Source organism: Patiria miniata, unplaced genomic scaffold (assembly GCF_015706575.1).
Source record: "Patiria miniata isolate m_02_andy unplaced genomic scaffold, ASM1570657v1 HiC_scaffold_23, whole genome shotgun sequence".
NCBI lineage: Eukaryota > Metazoa > Echinodermata > Asteroidea > Valvatida > Asterinidae > Patiria > Patiria miniata.
In genome coordinates this window covers 27,192-44,795 of record NW_024037062.1, presented here as the reverse complement: position 1 = coordinate 44,795, position 17,604 = coordinate 27,192, and the positions used below count along the sequence as shown (strand labels likewise).

The 17,604-nt window shown below is 40.1% G+C and overlaps 1 protein-coding gene across 1 annotated transcript in view; it reads left to right on the top strand.

The window, feature by feature from the left end:
* Positions 1 to 1,383, top strand: part of LOC119731337 (speract receptor-like) — a 29,374-nt gene extending 27,991 nt beyond the window's left edge. Inside the window, exons 4-5 of the mRNA XM_038204510.1 lie at positions 298 to 366; positions 1,250 to 1,383. Of these exons, the coding sequence (XP_038060438.1) occupies positions 298 to 366; positions 1,250 to 1,369 (189 nt within the window). The 3' untranslated portion in view covers positions 1,370 to 1,383. The remainder of the gene's footprint in view (positions 1 to 297; positions 367 to 1,249) is intronic.
* Positions 1,384 to 17,604: the final 16,221 nt, after the last annotated feature.

Here is a 17,604-nt window from a genome sequence, read left to right as displayed (position 1 = left end):
AAAAGGGACAATCTACGTAATCTTTATAATCAGCCTAGATATACATGCACCTAGGGCATGTACAGGTAGGGCCTAGTACTTTTCAATTATATTCTCAAAGGTGGCTTCAGTTCAAAACGTAAAATGCACTCAAATTTGATCAAATTGTCTACTCAGATTGTTTATTTATTTATTTATTTCAACCGGATCCAACAGCGGCCAAATCACCAATTACAGTAGCACCAAAAATAATTGCAAACCAATAGTGTCACCAGAGTTACTCTTTACATCTTGCATGTCTTGCGCTTAACTTTCCAGGTTGTTAACTTGTTGAATGCCTTGTACACGCTGTTCAACGCCATCATTTCCAACTATGACGTCTACAAGGTAAATATTCCATATGACCCAGCAGATTGTTTTAACCAGTTCGTGCTGGACTATTTTGACATTGACCAGACCAAGACTTGGGATTGTTTTCATGAATCTGGATGCCAGACGGCTTCAGGCTGTCATCTACGGGTATCTCGCTGCAAGCGGGCCACTGACAGACATTTCGGGCCTCGCTTGTTGTGTGTTTATCCATCATCCATTCCGATTACCACAAAACCTTGCGTGTATACATACACGTTGTCTGATGTGAACTGGTTAAGCCAAACGTGCCATATCACAGGAAGTTAGTTTAAAGGGTACTGCAATAGATTATACTTAATACACTTATCCAAGTTCATTTATTATGGTTAATATGCAAACATGAAATGATCAACAATACATTGACAGAAAGCACTTAACCCGTAACCCCTTAACTTGATTCTACCATCTTAGATCTGTTTTACTATCAGATTACTTTACAAGCTATGCTTATACAAATGTAGTCTTGCATATTGACTGCTTTGAGTGGCATTATAAAACAGGTCTAGGAGGCTAGTTTGATTATGCCACTCAAAGTAGTCAGTTTTTAAAATGGAAGGTGTCATATAGTCCTTTTAGCCATGTACATGTAGACGGAAAATAGCAAATACTATGTGATGCACACTCTCGGCCACTGAAAAACACAGAATCTGTGGGTGCGGTGATATAATTACAAAGAGTCACTTGCATTATCATTGTCAACATTACTGGGCTGTTCGCAGGCGTAGTCATGACAATCACTCAGAGTTAAGTTGATGCTACCATGGTTACTAGTTCAGGGAAAAACCACGCAAATATGTATGTTCTATTATAATGTCTGAATGCAAAATTAACCAATGTTAAATAATAACATCTTGCCAAGGATGAAAGCATCGACGATGCCTACATGTTGGTCTCTTGCCTACTGATCCGTAATGGCAGCCGTCATGCTGGTATGATCGCCTCCACTGCATGGCATCTCCTGGAGGGCGTTGATAGTTGATCATGCCACACAAACAAGATGAGAAACTCAAACTCCGCATCGGTATTCACTCAGGTAAGATCATTGTCTTTGCTTGTGGCCGAGATACTTAAGATTGATAAATCACAAATACATCACAAGTCCAGTCACAAGTACATCACAAGTCCAGTCACAAGTACATCAAAATCTAGTCACAAGTACATCACAAGTCCAGTCACAAGTACATCATAAGTCTAGTCACAAGTGCATCATAAGCCCAGTCACAGTACATTATTATTATTATTATTATTATTATTAGTATTATTAGCAACCAAAGCATCTAAAATGGTTGGATTAAAAACATTTTGAAAGATATTTAAATTACATTTGAGTTTGAAATATTAATATTAATATTAAGATTGATAAATCACAAATACATCACAAGTCCAGTCACAAGTACATCACAAGTCCCGTCACAAGTACATCACAAGTCCAGTCACAAGTACATCACAAGTCTAGTCACAAGTACATCACAAGTCCAGTCACAAGTCCAGTCACAAGTTCAGTCACAAGTACATCACAAGTCTAGTCACAAGTGCATCATCAGCCCAGTCACAAGTACATTACAAGTCTAGTCACAAGTCCAATCACAAGCACATTACAATTTCAGTCACAAGTACATTACAAGTCCAGTCACATGTCCAGTCACAAGTCCAGTAACAAGTACATCACAAGTCCCGTCACAAGTACATCACAAGTCCCGTCACAAGTACATCACAAGTACTGTACATCACAAGTCCAGGCACAAGTACATTACAAGTCCAGTCACAAGTCCAGTCACAAGTACATCATAAGTCAAGTCACAAATACATTACAAGTCCAGTCACAAGTAAATCACAAGTCCAGTCACAAGTATATCACAAGTCCAGTCACAAGTACATCACAAGTCTAGTCACAAGTACATCAGAAGTCCAGTCACAAGTACATCATAAGTCCAGTCACACATGCATTATAAGCCCAGTCACAAGTACATCACAAGTCTAGTCACAAGTACGTCACAAGTTTAGTCACAAGTACATCACAAGCCCAGCCCTAAGTACATTACAAGTCCAGTCACAAGAACATCACAAGTCCAGTCACAAGAACATCACAAGTCTAGTCACAAGTACGTCACAAGTTTAGTCACAGGTACATCACAAGTCCAGCCACAAGTACATTACAAGTGTATAGTCACAAGTACATCACAAGTCCAGTCACAAGTACATCACAAGTCCAGTCACAAGAACATCACAAGTCTAATCACAAGTGCATCATAAGCCCAGTCACAAGTACATCACTAGTCTGTTCACAAGTACATCGCAAGTCTGGTGGCAAGTCTATCACAAGTCGAGTCCAAGTACATCACAAGTCCAGTCACAAGTAAATCACAAGTCCAGTCACAAGTATATCACAAGTCCAGTCACAAGTACATCACAAGTCCAGTCACAAGTAAATCACAAGTCCAGTCACAAGTATATCACAAGTCCAGTCACAAGTATATCACAGTTCTAGTCACAAGTACATGTACAACACAAGTCCAGTCACAAGTGCATCACAAGTCTAGTCACAAGTACATCACAGGTCCAGTCGCAAGCATATATCACAAGTCTAGTCACAAGTACATCACAAGTATTGTACTTTAATATAGCTCTTTGAGAACATCAGAGTCCAGCTGCAACTTAGGATCGATACAAAAAGAGGAAAATTACTATAAAAATAGAAAAACAACCCTTGGTACAGCTAGTCAGACTGTGAAATTATTCTCTCTGGCATTACATGTTGTCATTGTGAAGAACACAATAAAAGAAGGCCATTTCTAAATAGTGTGTCAAATGACACATTTTTTGGAAGGTTTCGTTAGTAGTTGGTTTGTGATCGGACTAATCTGTGAATGGGTGTGCACAAGTGTTGACATGACTCATTCAGCGGTTTAGTGTGCAACATTGCAAAGCTTCAATCAGCTGAATGAGAACAAACGTGTCTCAGGAACTTTTGAATAGAAATTGAGATCGTAGAATATTGTTTCCTCTGAAAACACAGCATTCACATATCTTTAACTTCATTTGGGGTAGTTGTTAAGCACCCATCTTTAGATTTTGAGAACTTTTGTTGCTTCAAATGGGAAAAAAATCACTTGGGACAAATGATCTACCCTTCCTTCAATTTTCACTGCTGCAAATTCTCAAGTCCATCATATTTCAAAGGAAACATGAGATAACTGTTTCAACCAATCTCTTATATTTTTCCTTTCTTTTATTTCAGGGCAAAGGTGAAAGTCTGACGTACTGGCTCGAGGGACATGATCCATGCTACAAGATCGACCGAATCAAGCCACCCGAACAAAACTTGTAAACAACCAGAATATTATCCCAACATTATCTGCAACGCATTTGGATCAGCAATTTTTTGTAAAGAGGTAAAAAGCATAATCAGCTATTATACCACAGCGTTTGTAGGTCTATTTGAAAAACCTAACAACAAATTCAAATTAACACACAATTGTGTGTTCACCAACAGATTTGTTGTTCGCGATTACAGCTTTCGTTTAGCAACTTTAAGAAAAAGATTCAGAAAAAAAAAAGGTTTAGGTCTCATCACACTTGTACAATAACTAACTTTGATCAAGTCAGTTTTTTTTTTTTTTAACAAAGACTGAAGTATTTTGTAGTCGCCTTTTAATCTACTACCATGTGGAAGTTGTAACAAAAATTCCATCATCAAACAAACAGACTGTGAGTTCATAACTATACTGTTGAGAGTCACTAATTTGGTATTAACTCTTTCAGTGCCCGCGAAATTTGAAAAGTTTAACCCTAAAGCGCCCAACTTCGAGCGTTTTTGTTAATTGTTCAAAATTCTGTAAAAAAAAAAGTAAATAAGTTTTACTCACTAAATTTGTTGTTGTTACTCTCTGGTATATCCTTGATATATTTGAAAGTCAAAAGTAGTCACAAACATAGTGATACACCCTGAAACACTGGCCTGAACACAGGGAGATTCCGCACTTTTTGCAGAAAATACGAGATTTAGTGCTGCGCCCTCTCTCAAGAACTCGAATGAAAAAATAAATACAGGTCGTACATGCATGAAAATGGTACCATTAGAAAGAGCAAGAGTGCCCCCTTTTGATAACATATTTACTCTACCTCGTACATGTACGAGGTTTGGCAATTTTAAGTACGAACATTTACGAACATTACCTCGTACATGTACGAGGTTGGCGCTATTGGACTAACAAATATACCTCGTACATGTACGAGTTTGGCACTGAAAGAGTTAAATTGTATTCAAACTAGTGATGCGTATAAAAAAATATTCTTTGTCTGTACCATCCAAGCTTGGGAAAAAATAGCAAAGTGGTACTGCTTTGTTTGTTTGAGTTCTCATATGGTGTTACATCATTTGACTTGGTGCCCTATCATTTGCGTTGGTGCCCTTGTGCTTAGTGCTAAATATTTGAGGTGGTGCAGCACTAAAGGGCACTGTTGTAGCTACAGAAAACTTTAAAGAAAAAAGGAAATTGACTCAACAGATCAAAATTGACGTACAACGATTTTTTTATGGCTGAATGGACAATAATGCAAGTGGGGGATTTTTGTTTTCTTTTTATTTTCAGATTGAGTGATATTAATAACCTTTGATAGTCACTACTTATGTTTTAAGGAAATTGTATAAAAAATATGGAGTAAGGTCTAAGGCATGTTTAAAGTAAAACCAATGGACTTGTTTCATTGTTTTTGTCATGTAATGCGGCCGGGGGAGGTGGAGTAGAGGGCGCTATTCAGGACTTTTTCCTGTCACCTTGCAAGATGTAATGATGCCAAGTCACTATAAATTTATATTTCCCGGATTCGTTTGTATCAAAGATATATAACTAGGCATCCTATCCTATCTACAAGGATGGGACTAATAAGGGAGCAAAGACACTTCTTCTTCAGTGAAACAATAATTTATTCTTAAAAACTCCAAGATTTTTTTGAACCTATTTGACATCTGTATTGATAGGACTCAGCTATCATTGCTTGTTCATCTGTCATCCGCTACGAATACTGCAAAATCTTTGTTTGTTTACACGTTATCCGACGCAAACTGGTTAACCTATTTTTTTTTAACCTTGTTCCACTCGAATTTGCAGGATAGCTAATAATGAATACAAGTAAATGTCTCAATCAGTATCAAACATTTTTTCCCAAATTGACAATATTCAAATTTCTTGACCAGGTGATGGCAGATCTACCAGCTCACTTCACATCAGAGAGCTCTCTTGAGAAGCACTATAGAAGCACTATAAGGCCCAGGAGAAGGACTGCTTCTCACGGCTAGAACAGACTCAGACCAGAGCTCTCTTGAGAAGCACTATACGGCCAAGGAGAAGGACAGCACCAAGTACACATCACTACCTTGCTGATGCTTCACAGGGATGGAACAGACTCAGACCAGAGCTCCCTTGTACATCGATCACTACCTTGCTGGTGCATCACAGGAATTGAAGAGACTCAGAACAGAGCTCCCTTGAGAAGCACTATACGGCCCAGGAGAAGGACTGCATCAAGTACATCGATCACTACCTTGCTGGTGCTTCACAGGGATGGAACAGACTCAGACCAGAGCTCCCTTGTACATCAATCACTACCTTGCTGGTGCTTCACAGGGATGGAACAGACTCGAAGTACTGCAAAGTAAGACTTTTTCATATTTGAAGAGAAAATGCTCTAACTGTACTTTAAAACGGTTGAGGGAGTAACAGCAAAAGATCTTTCTTGCCCGATTTTTATGCTCAGCACAATAAAACTAAGACAGAAAAAAAGTGGAAAATCTGTCAAAAGCAGGATTCATCACACTGAATGTTTTTGGGGACTTTTTGATCGGGTACGACCCGATCACCTTTTTGAAATGGTAATAATTATTCTTTGGGTTTTTTTTGCTGGACAATAATTCTTTACGGGTTTTCTCCTAAACCTACGTGAACTCGCTCGACCTTTACTTCCGGGTCTACTGGAAGGTCAAAGTTGGGTGAGTTTAAATTACAGACAGAAGCCTCAAAATCAAAACGAACCACATCTTTTCCAAACAGTTCACGTGATGACGATAAAACCTACATGTAGATGGAATTTGAACCCTGGTCCGAAGATGTAAAAGAAATTGTGATGTCATCATGACATCCCCTGGTATCAAATAAGTCATTTGCGAGTAACCTACACCCTTTGGGATTTACATTTGAAAAACATCTGGTACACTGACTTGCTCAGAATGCTTGACCCATTTTAACTTTGAATTCTCCAGACCAAAGACACTGTTGCTAATCACATGATTCGGGGCAAGCTCTTGCATAGTTATGCTCAGCACCAATACATCGTTCACAATGGGTGAGAATGGCACAAAGACACCAGACCATGCCGGAGCTGGGGGTTGCTAGCATAAGGCTTGCCCCGAATCACGTGATATTGAAACAGTGTCTTTGGTCGGGAGAATGCAAAGTTTAAACGTGCAAACCATTGGATTAAGTCAGCATACCAGATTTTATTCAAATTTAACTCGCAAATGGCTTATTACAAGCTGGTTAACATGAAAATTTGAAAGCTTACTTTTAATAAGGCTATAACGGAACAGAGTAGTATTCTCATTTTTTTTTGTTTCAGACATTGCTACTGGCAATATTTTGTTCCAGCATGTCCAGGGCGCATACCATTTGACCTTTACTTCCAGTGTAACCGGAAGTGCAATGATAATAAATTTAACTTGAAGACGGAAGTATTTTGCTACAGTTATATAAATAAGGCAAATATTTAGTGAGGAATGTCCAACACAAACATTGGCATGATGACATAATTACACGAAAGGGCGCGTACCAGTACATTCACGCAGTGCGTCTCTCCAACTAGGGCTCTCAAAAGTTGTCAAAAAGGGACAATCTACTGTTTGTGCACGTAATCTTTATAATCAGCCTAGATATACATGCACCTAGGGCATGTAGGGCCTAGTACTTTTCAATCATATTCTCAAAGGTGGCTTAAGTTCAAAACATAAAATGCACTCAAATTTGATCAAATTGTCTACTCAGATTATTTATTTATTTATTTATTTCAACCGGATCCAACAGCGGCCAAATCACCAATTACAGTAGCACCAAAAATAATTGCAAACCAATAGTGTCACCAAAGTTACCCTTTACATCTTGCGCTTAACTTTCCAGGTTGTTAACTTGTTGAATGCCTTGTACACGCTGTTCAACGCCATCATTTCCAACTATGACGTCTAAAAGGTAAATATTTCATATGACTCAGCAGATTGTTTTAACCAGTTTGCGCTGGACTATTTTGATATTGACAAGACCAAGACTTGGGATTGTTTTCATGAATCTGGATGCCAGACGGCTTCAGGCTGTCATCTACGGGTATCTCGCTGCAAGCGGGCCACTGACAGACATTTCGGGCCTCGCTTGTTGTGTGTTTATCCATCATCCATTCCGATTACCACAAAACCTTGCGTGTATACATACACGTTGTCTGATGTGAACTGGTTAAGCCAAACGTGCCATATCACAGGAAGTTAGTTTAAAGGGTACTGCAATAGATTATACTTAATACACTTATCCAAGTTCATTTATTATGGTTAATATGCAAACATGAAATGATCAACAATACATTGACAGAAAGCACTTAACCCGTACCCCTTAACTTGATTCTACCATCTTAGATCTGTTTTACTATCAGAGTACTTTACAAGCTATGCTTATACAAATGTAGTCTTGCATATTGACTGCTTTGAGTGGCATTATAAAACAGGTCTAGGAGGCTAGTTTGATTATGCCACTCAAAGTAGTCAGTATTAAAATGGAAGGTGTCATATAGTCCTTTTAGCCATGTACATGTAGACGGAAAATAGCAAATACTATGTGATGCACACTCTCGGCCACTGAAAAACACAGAATCTGTGGGTGCGGTGATATAATTACAAAGAGTCACTTGCATTATCATTGTCAACATTACTCGGCTGTTCGCAGGCGTAGTCATGACAATCACTCAGAGGTTAAGTTGATGCTACCATGGTTACTAGTTCAGGGAAAAACCACGCAAATATGTATGTTCTATGATAATGTCTGAAAGCAAAATTAACCAGTGTTAAATAATAACATCTTGCCAAGGTTGAAAGCATCGACGATGCCTACATGTTGGTCTCTTGCCTACTGATCCGTAATGGCAGCCGTCATGCTGGTATGATCGCCTCCACTGCATGGCATCTCCTGGAGGGCGTTGATAGTTGATCATGCCACACAAACAAGATGAGAAACTCAAACTCCGCATCGGTATTCACTCAGGTAAGATCATTGTCTTTGCTTGTGGCCGAGATACTTAAGATTGATAAATCACAAATACATCACAAGTCCAGTCACAAGTACATCACAAGTCCAGTCACAAGTACATCACAAATCTAGTCACAAGTACATCACAAGTCCAGTCACAAGTACATCATAAGTCTAGTCACAAGTGCATCATAAGCCCAGTCACAAGTACATTATTATTATTATTATTATTATTATTATTATTATTAGCAACCAAAGCATCTAAAATGGTTGGATTAAAAACATTTTGAAAGATATTTAAATTACATTTGAGTTTGAAATATTAAACCTTTTAAATAGCAATGCACATTAAACATTAAAAGCTTCTAAAAGTAACCAAGTTACTGGAAACATACTTTCACATATACCTAGAACATGACTAACAGAGCTCCACCGGTCATGACAAGTATTTAAATTTAAAAACAAAACATTTCAGTTATAATACATATTTAAATCATTTAGACACACATGCATTCACAGGTAACTTCACACGATATAAAAACACTTCAACCTAAAATAGTCATTAATATCAACATCAGCATCAACTTAACATTGCTAAAAAGTGACTAACAATTAGGACTGTAAATTATAAAGACACCAGGGAATGAAACTATTCTTTAGTCTGTTCGTTTTACAGAAAGGCAGGCTGAACTGTCTCTGGTTCCTTAATGCATACGATACAGGCTGGTGTTTTTCGAGCAAATGAAAAGTTAGGATTTGACATGTCAGCGAATAACTGCTCACACAGTGACTTCCTGCGCGGGCATATAGACTTTGAATATCTACCTGCTCCATTGCCTTTGCATTAGACTTACCAGGGATAATAATTCTCAAAGCTCTTCGTTGAATGGATTCCAACAAATTGGACTGTTCCTTAAGCCGTGTCCGCACTGGACTTTTTTTTTGCAAGGTTTTACCGAGACGATGGTAAAATGAGAAATGGTCAAATGTGACCACTGTCCGCACTTGGACTTTCGACACGGGAAAATTTACCCAGACCGCGTGGGAGAAGTAACCGAGCTGTCACAGTGTCAGTATAATCATGACTCACGGTCACCGTACACAGGAAACAAATTGCCGATCACATTTTCAGCCGCCGATACGCACAGTAATATTACACACGCCATTTGCATGCACAACATAATCGTTTACATGATATTATTTCATCTTGACACGCTAAATCTTGACGAAAATGCCTATAATTCTGACGCATTTGTGATGCACGTCGTCGAAGCCATGCTGCTGTACGATGTTCCGTGCGGCAGCAGTGCCATCAGTATTCGTTGGTTTCCATCGCATGCTTACAGAATTGAAGCTATGATGTGGGCCAGGAACCAGTGACTACGGCCTACGTACGGTACCGGACCATGATGCTCACTGCATGACTACAGTAGCGTATCAGGACGAATTTGGATCCTAGAAAATAACATACATCGGTGGAGAAAGAGAATTTCCGCAAATTAATTCTCAGAACGTGATCTCTCTCTCTCTCTGTGTATGTATTTGTCCGTTGAAATATATATTTTAACGAGATTTTACCGATCGGACTTGATGATACACCGCAGCGTGTTTCTACAAAATGTTCCGCCACTGCTCTTGCAGGTTCCTGCGGTCTCTGTATGCATAACATACAGGGCGCTCGGGCTGGATGTACGCTTTCCTGAGCCGCTTTTACCGACTCGCACTGTCCGCACTGGACTTATCGTTTCGGGAAAAGTGACCTGGTCAGTTTTCCTTGGCGCTTGGGAAGTTTTCCTGGGCAGCAGTTGGCCAGTAAAAGTAACCGCTGGACTCAGGAAAAGTAACCACGAGGAAAACGTCCTAGGCTTTCCGCACTGGATTTAAAATGGGAAAAGTACCCATAGTCTCGGTTAGTTTGACCAAAAAAAGTCCAGTACGGACAGGGCTTTAGTTAAGCTGCTATGGTAAACCTGGCATGCATAATCAAGTATGGATCTAATACAAGCAAAAGAGTATTTGCAGAGGTCCAGCTGGTTAAGACCTGCCCTACGAAGTTGCATTTACAAATAAAGTCTCTGAGCAGCTTTCGTATACACAGCATTAACATGAGTTTCCCATGGTAAATCATCACTGATGTTCAACCCTAACAGTTTCATTTGTTTCACACGATCAATGTTATGATCATCAATGTTTATGCTTGGAATTAACGGCACATGTTTACGGAAACTGATAACCATTTCTTAGTTTTATTTGGATTAATCCGCATGTCATTATGTGAAGACCAATCAATCACCTCCTGTACCGACTCCTGCATTTTGGATTCATCTGGCGATGTCACTATTTCAGCTAGGCTGCCTGGCCGGCCATGCACTAACTTTTAAGGCCGGGGACCGGGACGGGGCAGCTGGCAGCACTTCCCGGTGTTTATTTCTCATCATCAATTTCCATATTTGTTTGTAAGAGTATCGATTGAAAATGATTTGATATAAATTTTGTGGCCCTTTTTATAGCTTCTGTAGTGTAACTGGAACTGGTTCAGAGCTTTTTGACTAGAATTTTTGGAGGCGGCTTATATACGCCGACTTCAGATCTTAATTTGCAGATTTTTGCGTGCTGCGGCTTATACACCGCGCGGCTTATATTCCGAAAATTACGGTATATCCCTATTTTTCGAATCATTTTTCTAATTTTGTGTCGCCATGCTCACTTAGTTATAAGGCCTATTGTAAAATTTCAACCCCAACCAGGGGTGTCATTCGCTTTTCAAAAGTGGGGGAACATACCTTGATCAGAACTGATGCGAGCGTGAAGCGCGAAGCCCTTGAGGCGTGGGGTTAGGGGCCCGCTTTAAAGGGCCCCAAAATTTTTTTTTGATTCTAGATGCTCTTTGGTGCGATCTGAGGCAATTTCTGACCACTTTAACCAATATTTTCTGAGCAAAAGATACATTCTTGTACATAATACTATTAATAGGGCCCTATAAATGAGACACGTGTTCAGAAATCTTTTTTTACCTCTTGCATCATTTTAATTAACCTGGTTTTTTTAAAAATCGCTCCTGGTAAAAAGTGGGGGGGGGGGCAAAATAGCTACCCATTCAAAAGTGGGGGGGGGGGGGGGGCAACTGCCCCCTCTGCCCCCCGGTTCCGCCGCCGGTGCAGTGTTGTATCATCAACATATTTGACTGTGGGCAGGGAGGGTTGAAGATCTCCAATCATCATGATGAAAAGCAATGGCCCAAGTTTTGTTCCCTGTGGGTCTCCACCATTGATGACAGTCCACTGCGATTTACAGGTGCCGATCTTAACACACTGCATTCCGTGTTGCAGGAACTCTGTAACCCAGTTGACGATGAGTTGATCAACATGAAGAGATTCCAGTTTATCGATGAGAATCACATGGTTGATCCTATCAAATGCCTTGCTGTAGTCGAGGAAAAGGACACACACCATGTTCTTGGCTTGATCTGTGGCAGAGTACCAGTTGTGCAACAGGTCAATGAGAGCGCAAGTAATTGATGAGCCTGGGACGTTACCAAATTGGACTGGATCTACATGTAACTGCGGCTGGTACTGCTCCCATAGCCATTTAAACACGAATACCTCAAGAATCTTTACTAGCATGGCGGTTAGGGAGATTGGATGCAAGTCATTCTCTACTGAGGCAGGTGGAGTCGTTTTCGGGATGGCGATAACATCAGCAGCCTTCCAGATGCTTGGTAGAGTTGCTTGGGCCACCAAAGCATTAAAGATGGAGCAGACTGGTCTTGCCAACATGGATGTGTGATCTTTCAAGATCCAATTGGGAATCTGATCAGGACCAGGTGCCTTGTGTGTTCTCACCAACTTCAGTGCTTTCTCAACCGCCGAACTTGTGAGGACGTACTTGGTAGGAATTAAATCTTCACTGTGAGACTCTGGTGCTTCTAGCGGAGGTAGGTCGGATGAGATGGATGCAAAGAAAGAATTCACGAATTCGGCAAATTCTTCCTGATCACCATGCGCAACATTGTCGACAAGGTTTTTCAATGGTTATAGTCGTGTTTCTCACCTTTGAGTGGCTTTACTTCGTTCCACCAATTTCTGCTTTGTTTAAGGTCCGAAGATCAACTTTTGCCTGAAAGTACTGTTTCCGAATCGACTTCCTCAACCTGTTCACTTTGTTTCTGTAGTACCTATACTGGGGCTGGTGTCCTCCGTGCCAAGCACGCTGTCTCTTTTTTATCAAATCCCTAAAACGATCTGTGACCCAAGGTTTTTCACTTTCTACTCTGGTGACTTGCTTCCACTGGAAGTGCCGGTCTACAAGGGATACGATGGTTGTTTCAAACTGGTCATATTTATCTGAGCAAGGGATACACTGGTACAATGGAGTCCAGTCCACCTCCTGCAACTCATCTTTGAATGCTGCTTTTGCACGTGGGAGAAAGCGTCTAATAACCCGTGAAAGTTTTTTGGCAGGTTGCATTGCAAACGACGGCTTGGATTGACAAACGACCACTTGATGATCAGACAGACCAAGCGCTGGTTCAATTGTTGGTTCATAGTACACATCACTCATGTTAGTGTATATCAGGTCCAGGCGCGCATTGTTTCGTGTTGCCCCTTTAACGATTTGCTTCAATTTGTAGTTGCGTTTGAGGATAGCATCTGGCATTCGGTTAAAGTCACCTGTTAAAATAATTCCCGCAGATGGGTGCAAGCTCATTACACTGTCTAGCGAGGTGTATATGTGCTCCAGCATATATGATTATGCTTGTCTTTGACGTTATGGGGCTGATAAATAGCTCCAAACACAATGGGATTAAACTGCCGCGGAAGACGTTGGGGCTGCAATTTAAGCCAGACAGACTCGACGTTCTCCTCAGCTAAATTCCTGAGCACCGAGAATGGAATGTTGGCATGTACATAGCACACAATCCCTCCACCTGATGTATGGTCTCAGTTATGTCTTATTGGGGGGGGGGGGGTGATAGTGATCTAACAACAGGACGCTATCAGGAACACTGTTAGGACACCATGATTCTGTTATGCAACACACATCGACTTTATGTTCAGTTAGTGTTACACTTAACTCATCAAGTTTTGGAATCAAAGTTCTGGCGTTCGCATTCATCAGGGTCGGTATATTAAGTTTATTGGTTTTAATTGCCACCAAGTTACTCACGCAGACAGCCGGCTGTTGCTTTCGAGGCCGCATATTTCTACAGTTAACCACGACTCTGATGGGGCGTTGGCGAGTAATTCCAGCCCTGGTACCCCGCTTGATATATTTATTGCATAGACCATGCAACTTCAGCATAGACCACACTTTCGCTGGTAATCTGCCTACTGCTCCAGTCTGTTTCATCATATGGTTCCAATGCGGAGTAACTGTTGTGCGGTGTAGCGTAACATGGTGGTGCAACGTGACTTGCCCAAATGACGACACAGTCACATTATCCAAAACCTCCAACAATTTGCTGTATTGCAATGTCTTAAAAACTCACTAATTATCACACAACATATGACAAAGGCACAATACGACAAAACAAGACGTAACACGCAAAAAAACGGAATTTTTGCGGAGCAAAAACGAGAGGGTGCTGCCACACAGCGCACCACTAGACACTAGACATTACCAGTCTAGTCACAAGTACATCACAAGTCACATCACAAGTCCAGTCAAAAGTACTTCACAAGTACATTACAAGTCCAGTCGCATGTCCAGTCACAAGTCCAGTCACAAGTCCAGTCACAAGTATAACGCAAGTCTAGTCACAAGTACATCACAAGTACATTCACAAATACATCATAAGTCCAGTCACAAGTACGTCATAAGTCCAGTCACAATTACATCACAAGTCTAGTCACACATGCATCATAAGCCAAGTCACAAGTACATCACAAGTCTAGTCACAAGTACGTCACAAGTTTAGTCACAAGTACATCACAAGTCCAGCCACACGTACATTACAACTCTAGTCATAGGTACATCACAAGTCCAGTCACAGGTACATCACAAGTCCAGTCACAAGAACATCACAAGTCTAGTCACAAGTACGTCACAAGTTTAGTCACAGGTACATCACAAGTCCAGTCACAAGTACATTACAAGTCTAGTCACAAGTACATCACAAGTCCAGTCACAGGTACATCACAAGTCCAGTCACAAGAACATCACAAGTCTAGTCACAAGTGCATCATAAGCCCAGTCACAAAAACATCACTAGTCTGTTCACAAGTACATCGCAAGTCTGGTGGCAAATACATCACAAGTCCAGTCACAAGTACATCACAAGTCCAGTCACAAGTACATCACAAGTCCAGCCACAAGTACATCACAAATCTGGTGGCAAGTACATCACAAGTTTAGTCACAAGTACATCACAAGTTTAGTCACAAGTACATCACAAGTCCAGTCACAAGTGAATCACAAGTCCAGTCACAAGTATATCACAAGTCCAGTCACAAGTAAATCACACGTCTAGTCACAAGTACATCACAAGTCCAGTCACAAGTATTTCACAAGTCTAGTCACAAGTACATCACAAGTCTAGTCACAAGTACATCACAGGTCCAGTCGCAAGCATGTATCACAAGTCTTGTAATATAGCTCTATGAGAAGAACATCAGAGTCCAGCCTAAAGGATCGATACCCAAGTAGGAAAATTACAATAAAAATAAAAAACAACCCTTAGTACAGCTAGTCAGACTGCCTGTGAAATTATTCTCTCTGGCATTACATGCTGTCATTGTGAAGAACACAATAAAAGAAGGCCATTTCTAAATAGTGTGTCAAATGACACATTTTTTGGGAGTTTTCGTTAGTAGTTGGTTTGTGATCGGACTACTCTGTGAATGGGTGTGCACAAGTGTTGACATGACTCATTCAGCGGTTTAGTGTGCAACATTGCAAAGCTTCAATCAGCTGAATGAGAACAAACGTGTCTCAGCAACTTTTGAATAGAAATTGAGATCCTAGAATATTGTTTCCTCTGAAAACATAGCATTCACATATCTTTAACTTCATTTGGGGTAGTTGTTAAGCACCCATCTTTAGATTTTGAGAACTTTTGTTGCTTCAAATGGGAAAAAAAATCACAAATGACAAATGATCTACCCTTCCTTCAATTTTCACTGCTGCAAATTCTCAAGTCCATCATATTTCAAAGGAAACATGAGATAACTGTTTCAACCAATCTCTTATCTTTTTCCTTTCTTTTATTTCAGGGCAAAGGTGAAAGTCTGACGTACTGGCTCGAGGGACATGATCCAAGCTACAAGATCGACCAAATCAAGCCACCCAAACAAAACTTGTTAACAACCAGTATATTATCCCAACATTATCTGCAACGCATTTGGATCAGCAATTTTTTGTAAAGAGGTAAAAAGCATAATCAGCTATTATACCACAGCGTTTGTAGGTCTATTTGAAAAACCTAACAACAAATTCAAATTAACACACAATTGTGTGTTCACCAACAGATTTGTTGTTCCCGATTACAGCTTTCGTTTAGCAACTTTAAGAAAAAGATTCAGGAAAAAAAAGGTTTAGGCCTCATCACACTTGTACAATAACTAACTTTGATCAAGTCACTTATTTTTTTTTTTTAACAAAGACTGAAGTATTTTGTAGTCGCCTTTTAATCTACTACCATGTGGAAGTTGTAACAAAAATTCCGTCATCAAACAAACAGACTGTGAGTTCATAACTATACTGTTGAGAGTCACTAATTTGGTATTAAATTGTATTCAAACTAGTGATGCGTTTAAGAAAATATTCTTTGTCTGTACCATCCAAGCTTGGGAAAAAAATAGCAAAGTGGTACTGCTTTGTTTGTTTGAGTTCTCATATGGGCTTACATCATTTGACTTGGTGCCCTATCATTTGCCTTGTTGCCCTTGTGCTCCTTAGTGCTAAATATTTGAGGCGGTGCAGCACTAAAGGGCACTGTTGTAGCTACAGAAAATTTTAAAGAAAAAAAGAAATTGACTCAACAGATCAAAATTGACGCACAACGATTTTTTATGGCTGAATGGACAATAATGCAAGTGGGGGATTTTTGTTTTCTTTATATTTTCAGATTGAGTGATATTAATAACATTTGATAGTCACTACTTATGTTTTAAGGAAATTGTATAAAAAATATGGAGTAAGGTCTAAGGTATGTTTAAAGTAAAACCAATGGGCTTGTTTCATTGTTTTTGTCATGTAATGCTGCGGCCGGGTGAGGTGGAGTAGAGGGCGCTATTCAGGACTTTCTTCTGTCACCTTGCAAGATGGAATGATGCCAAGTCACTATAAATTTATATTTCCCGGATTCGTTTGTATCAAAGATATATAACTAGGCATCCTATCCTATCTACAAGGATGGGACTAATAAGGGAGCAAAGACACTTCTTCAGTGAAACAATAATTTATTCTTAAAAACTCCAAGATTTTTTTGAACCAATTTGACATCTGTATTGATAGGACTCAGCTATCATTGCTTGTTCATCTGTCAACTGCTACGAATACTGCAAAATCTTTGTTTGTATACACGTTATCCGACGCAAACTGGTTAACCTATTTTTTATTTAACCTTGTTCCACTCGAATTTGCAGGATAGCTAATAATGAATACAAGTAAATGTCTCAATCAGTATCAAACATTTTTTTCCCAAATTGACAATATTCAAATTTCTTGACCAGGTGATGGCAGATCTACCAGCTCACTTCACATCAGAGAGCTCTCTTGAGAAGCACTATAGAAGCACTATAAGGCCCAGGAGAAGGACTGCTTCTCACGGCTAGAACAGACTCAGACCAGAGCTCCCTTGAGAAGCACTATACGGCCCAGGAGAAGGACCGCACCAAGTACATCACTACCTTGCTGATGCTTCACAGGGATGGTGCAGACTCAGACCAGAGCTCTCTTGAGAAGCACTATACGGCCCAGGAGAAGGACCGCACCA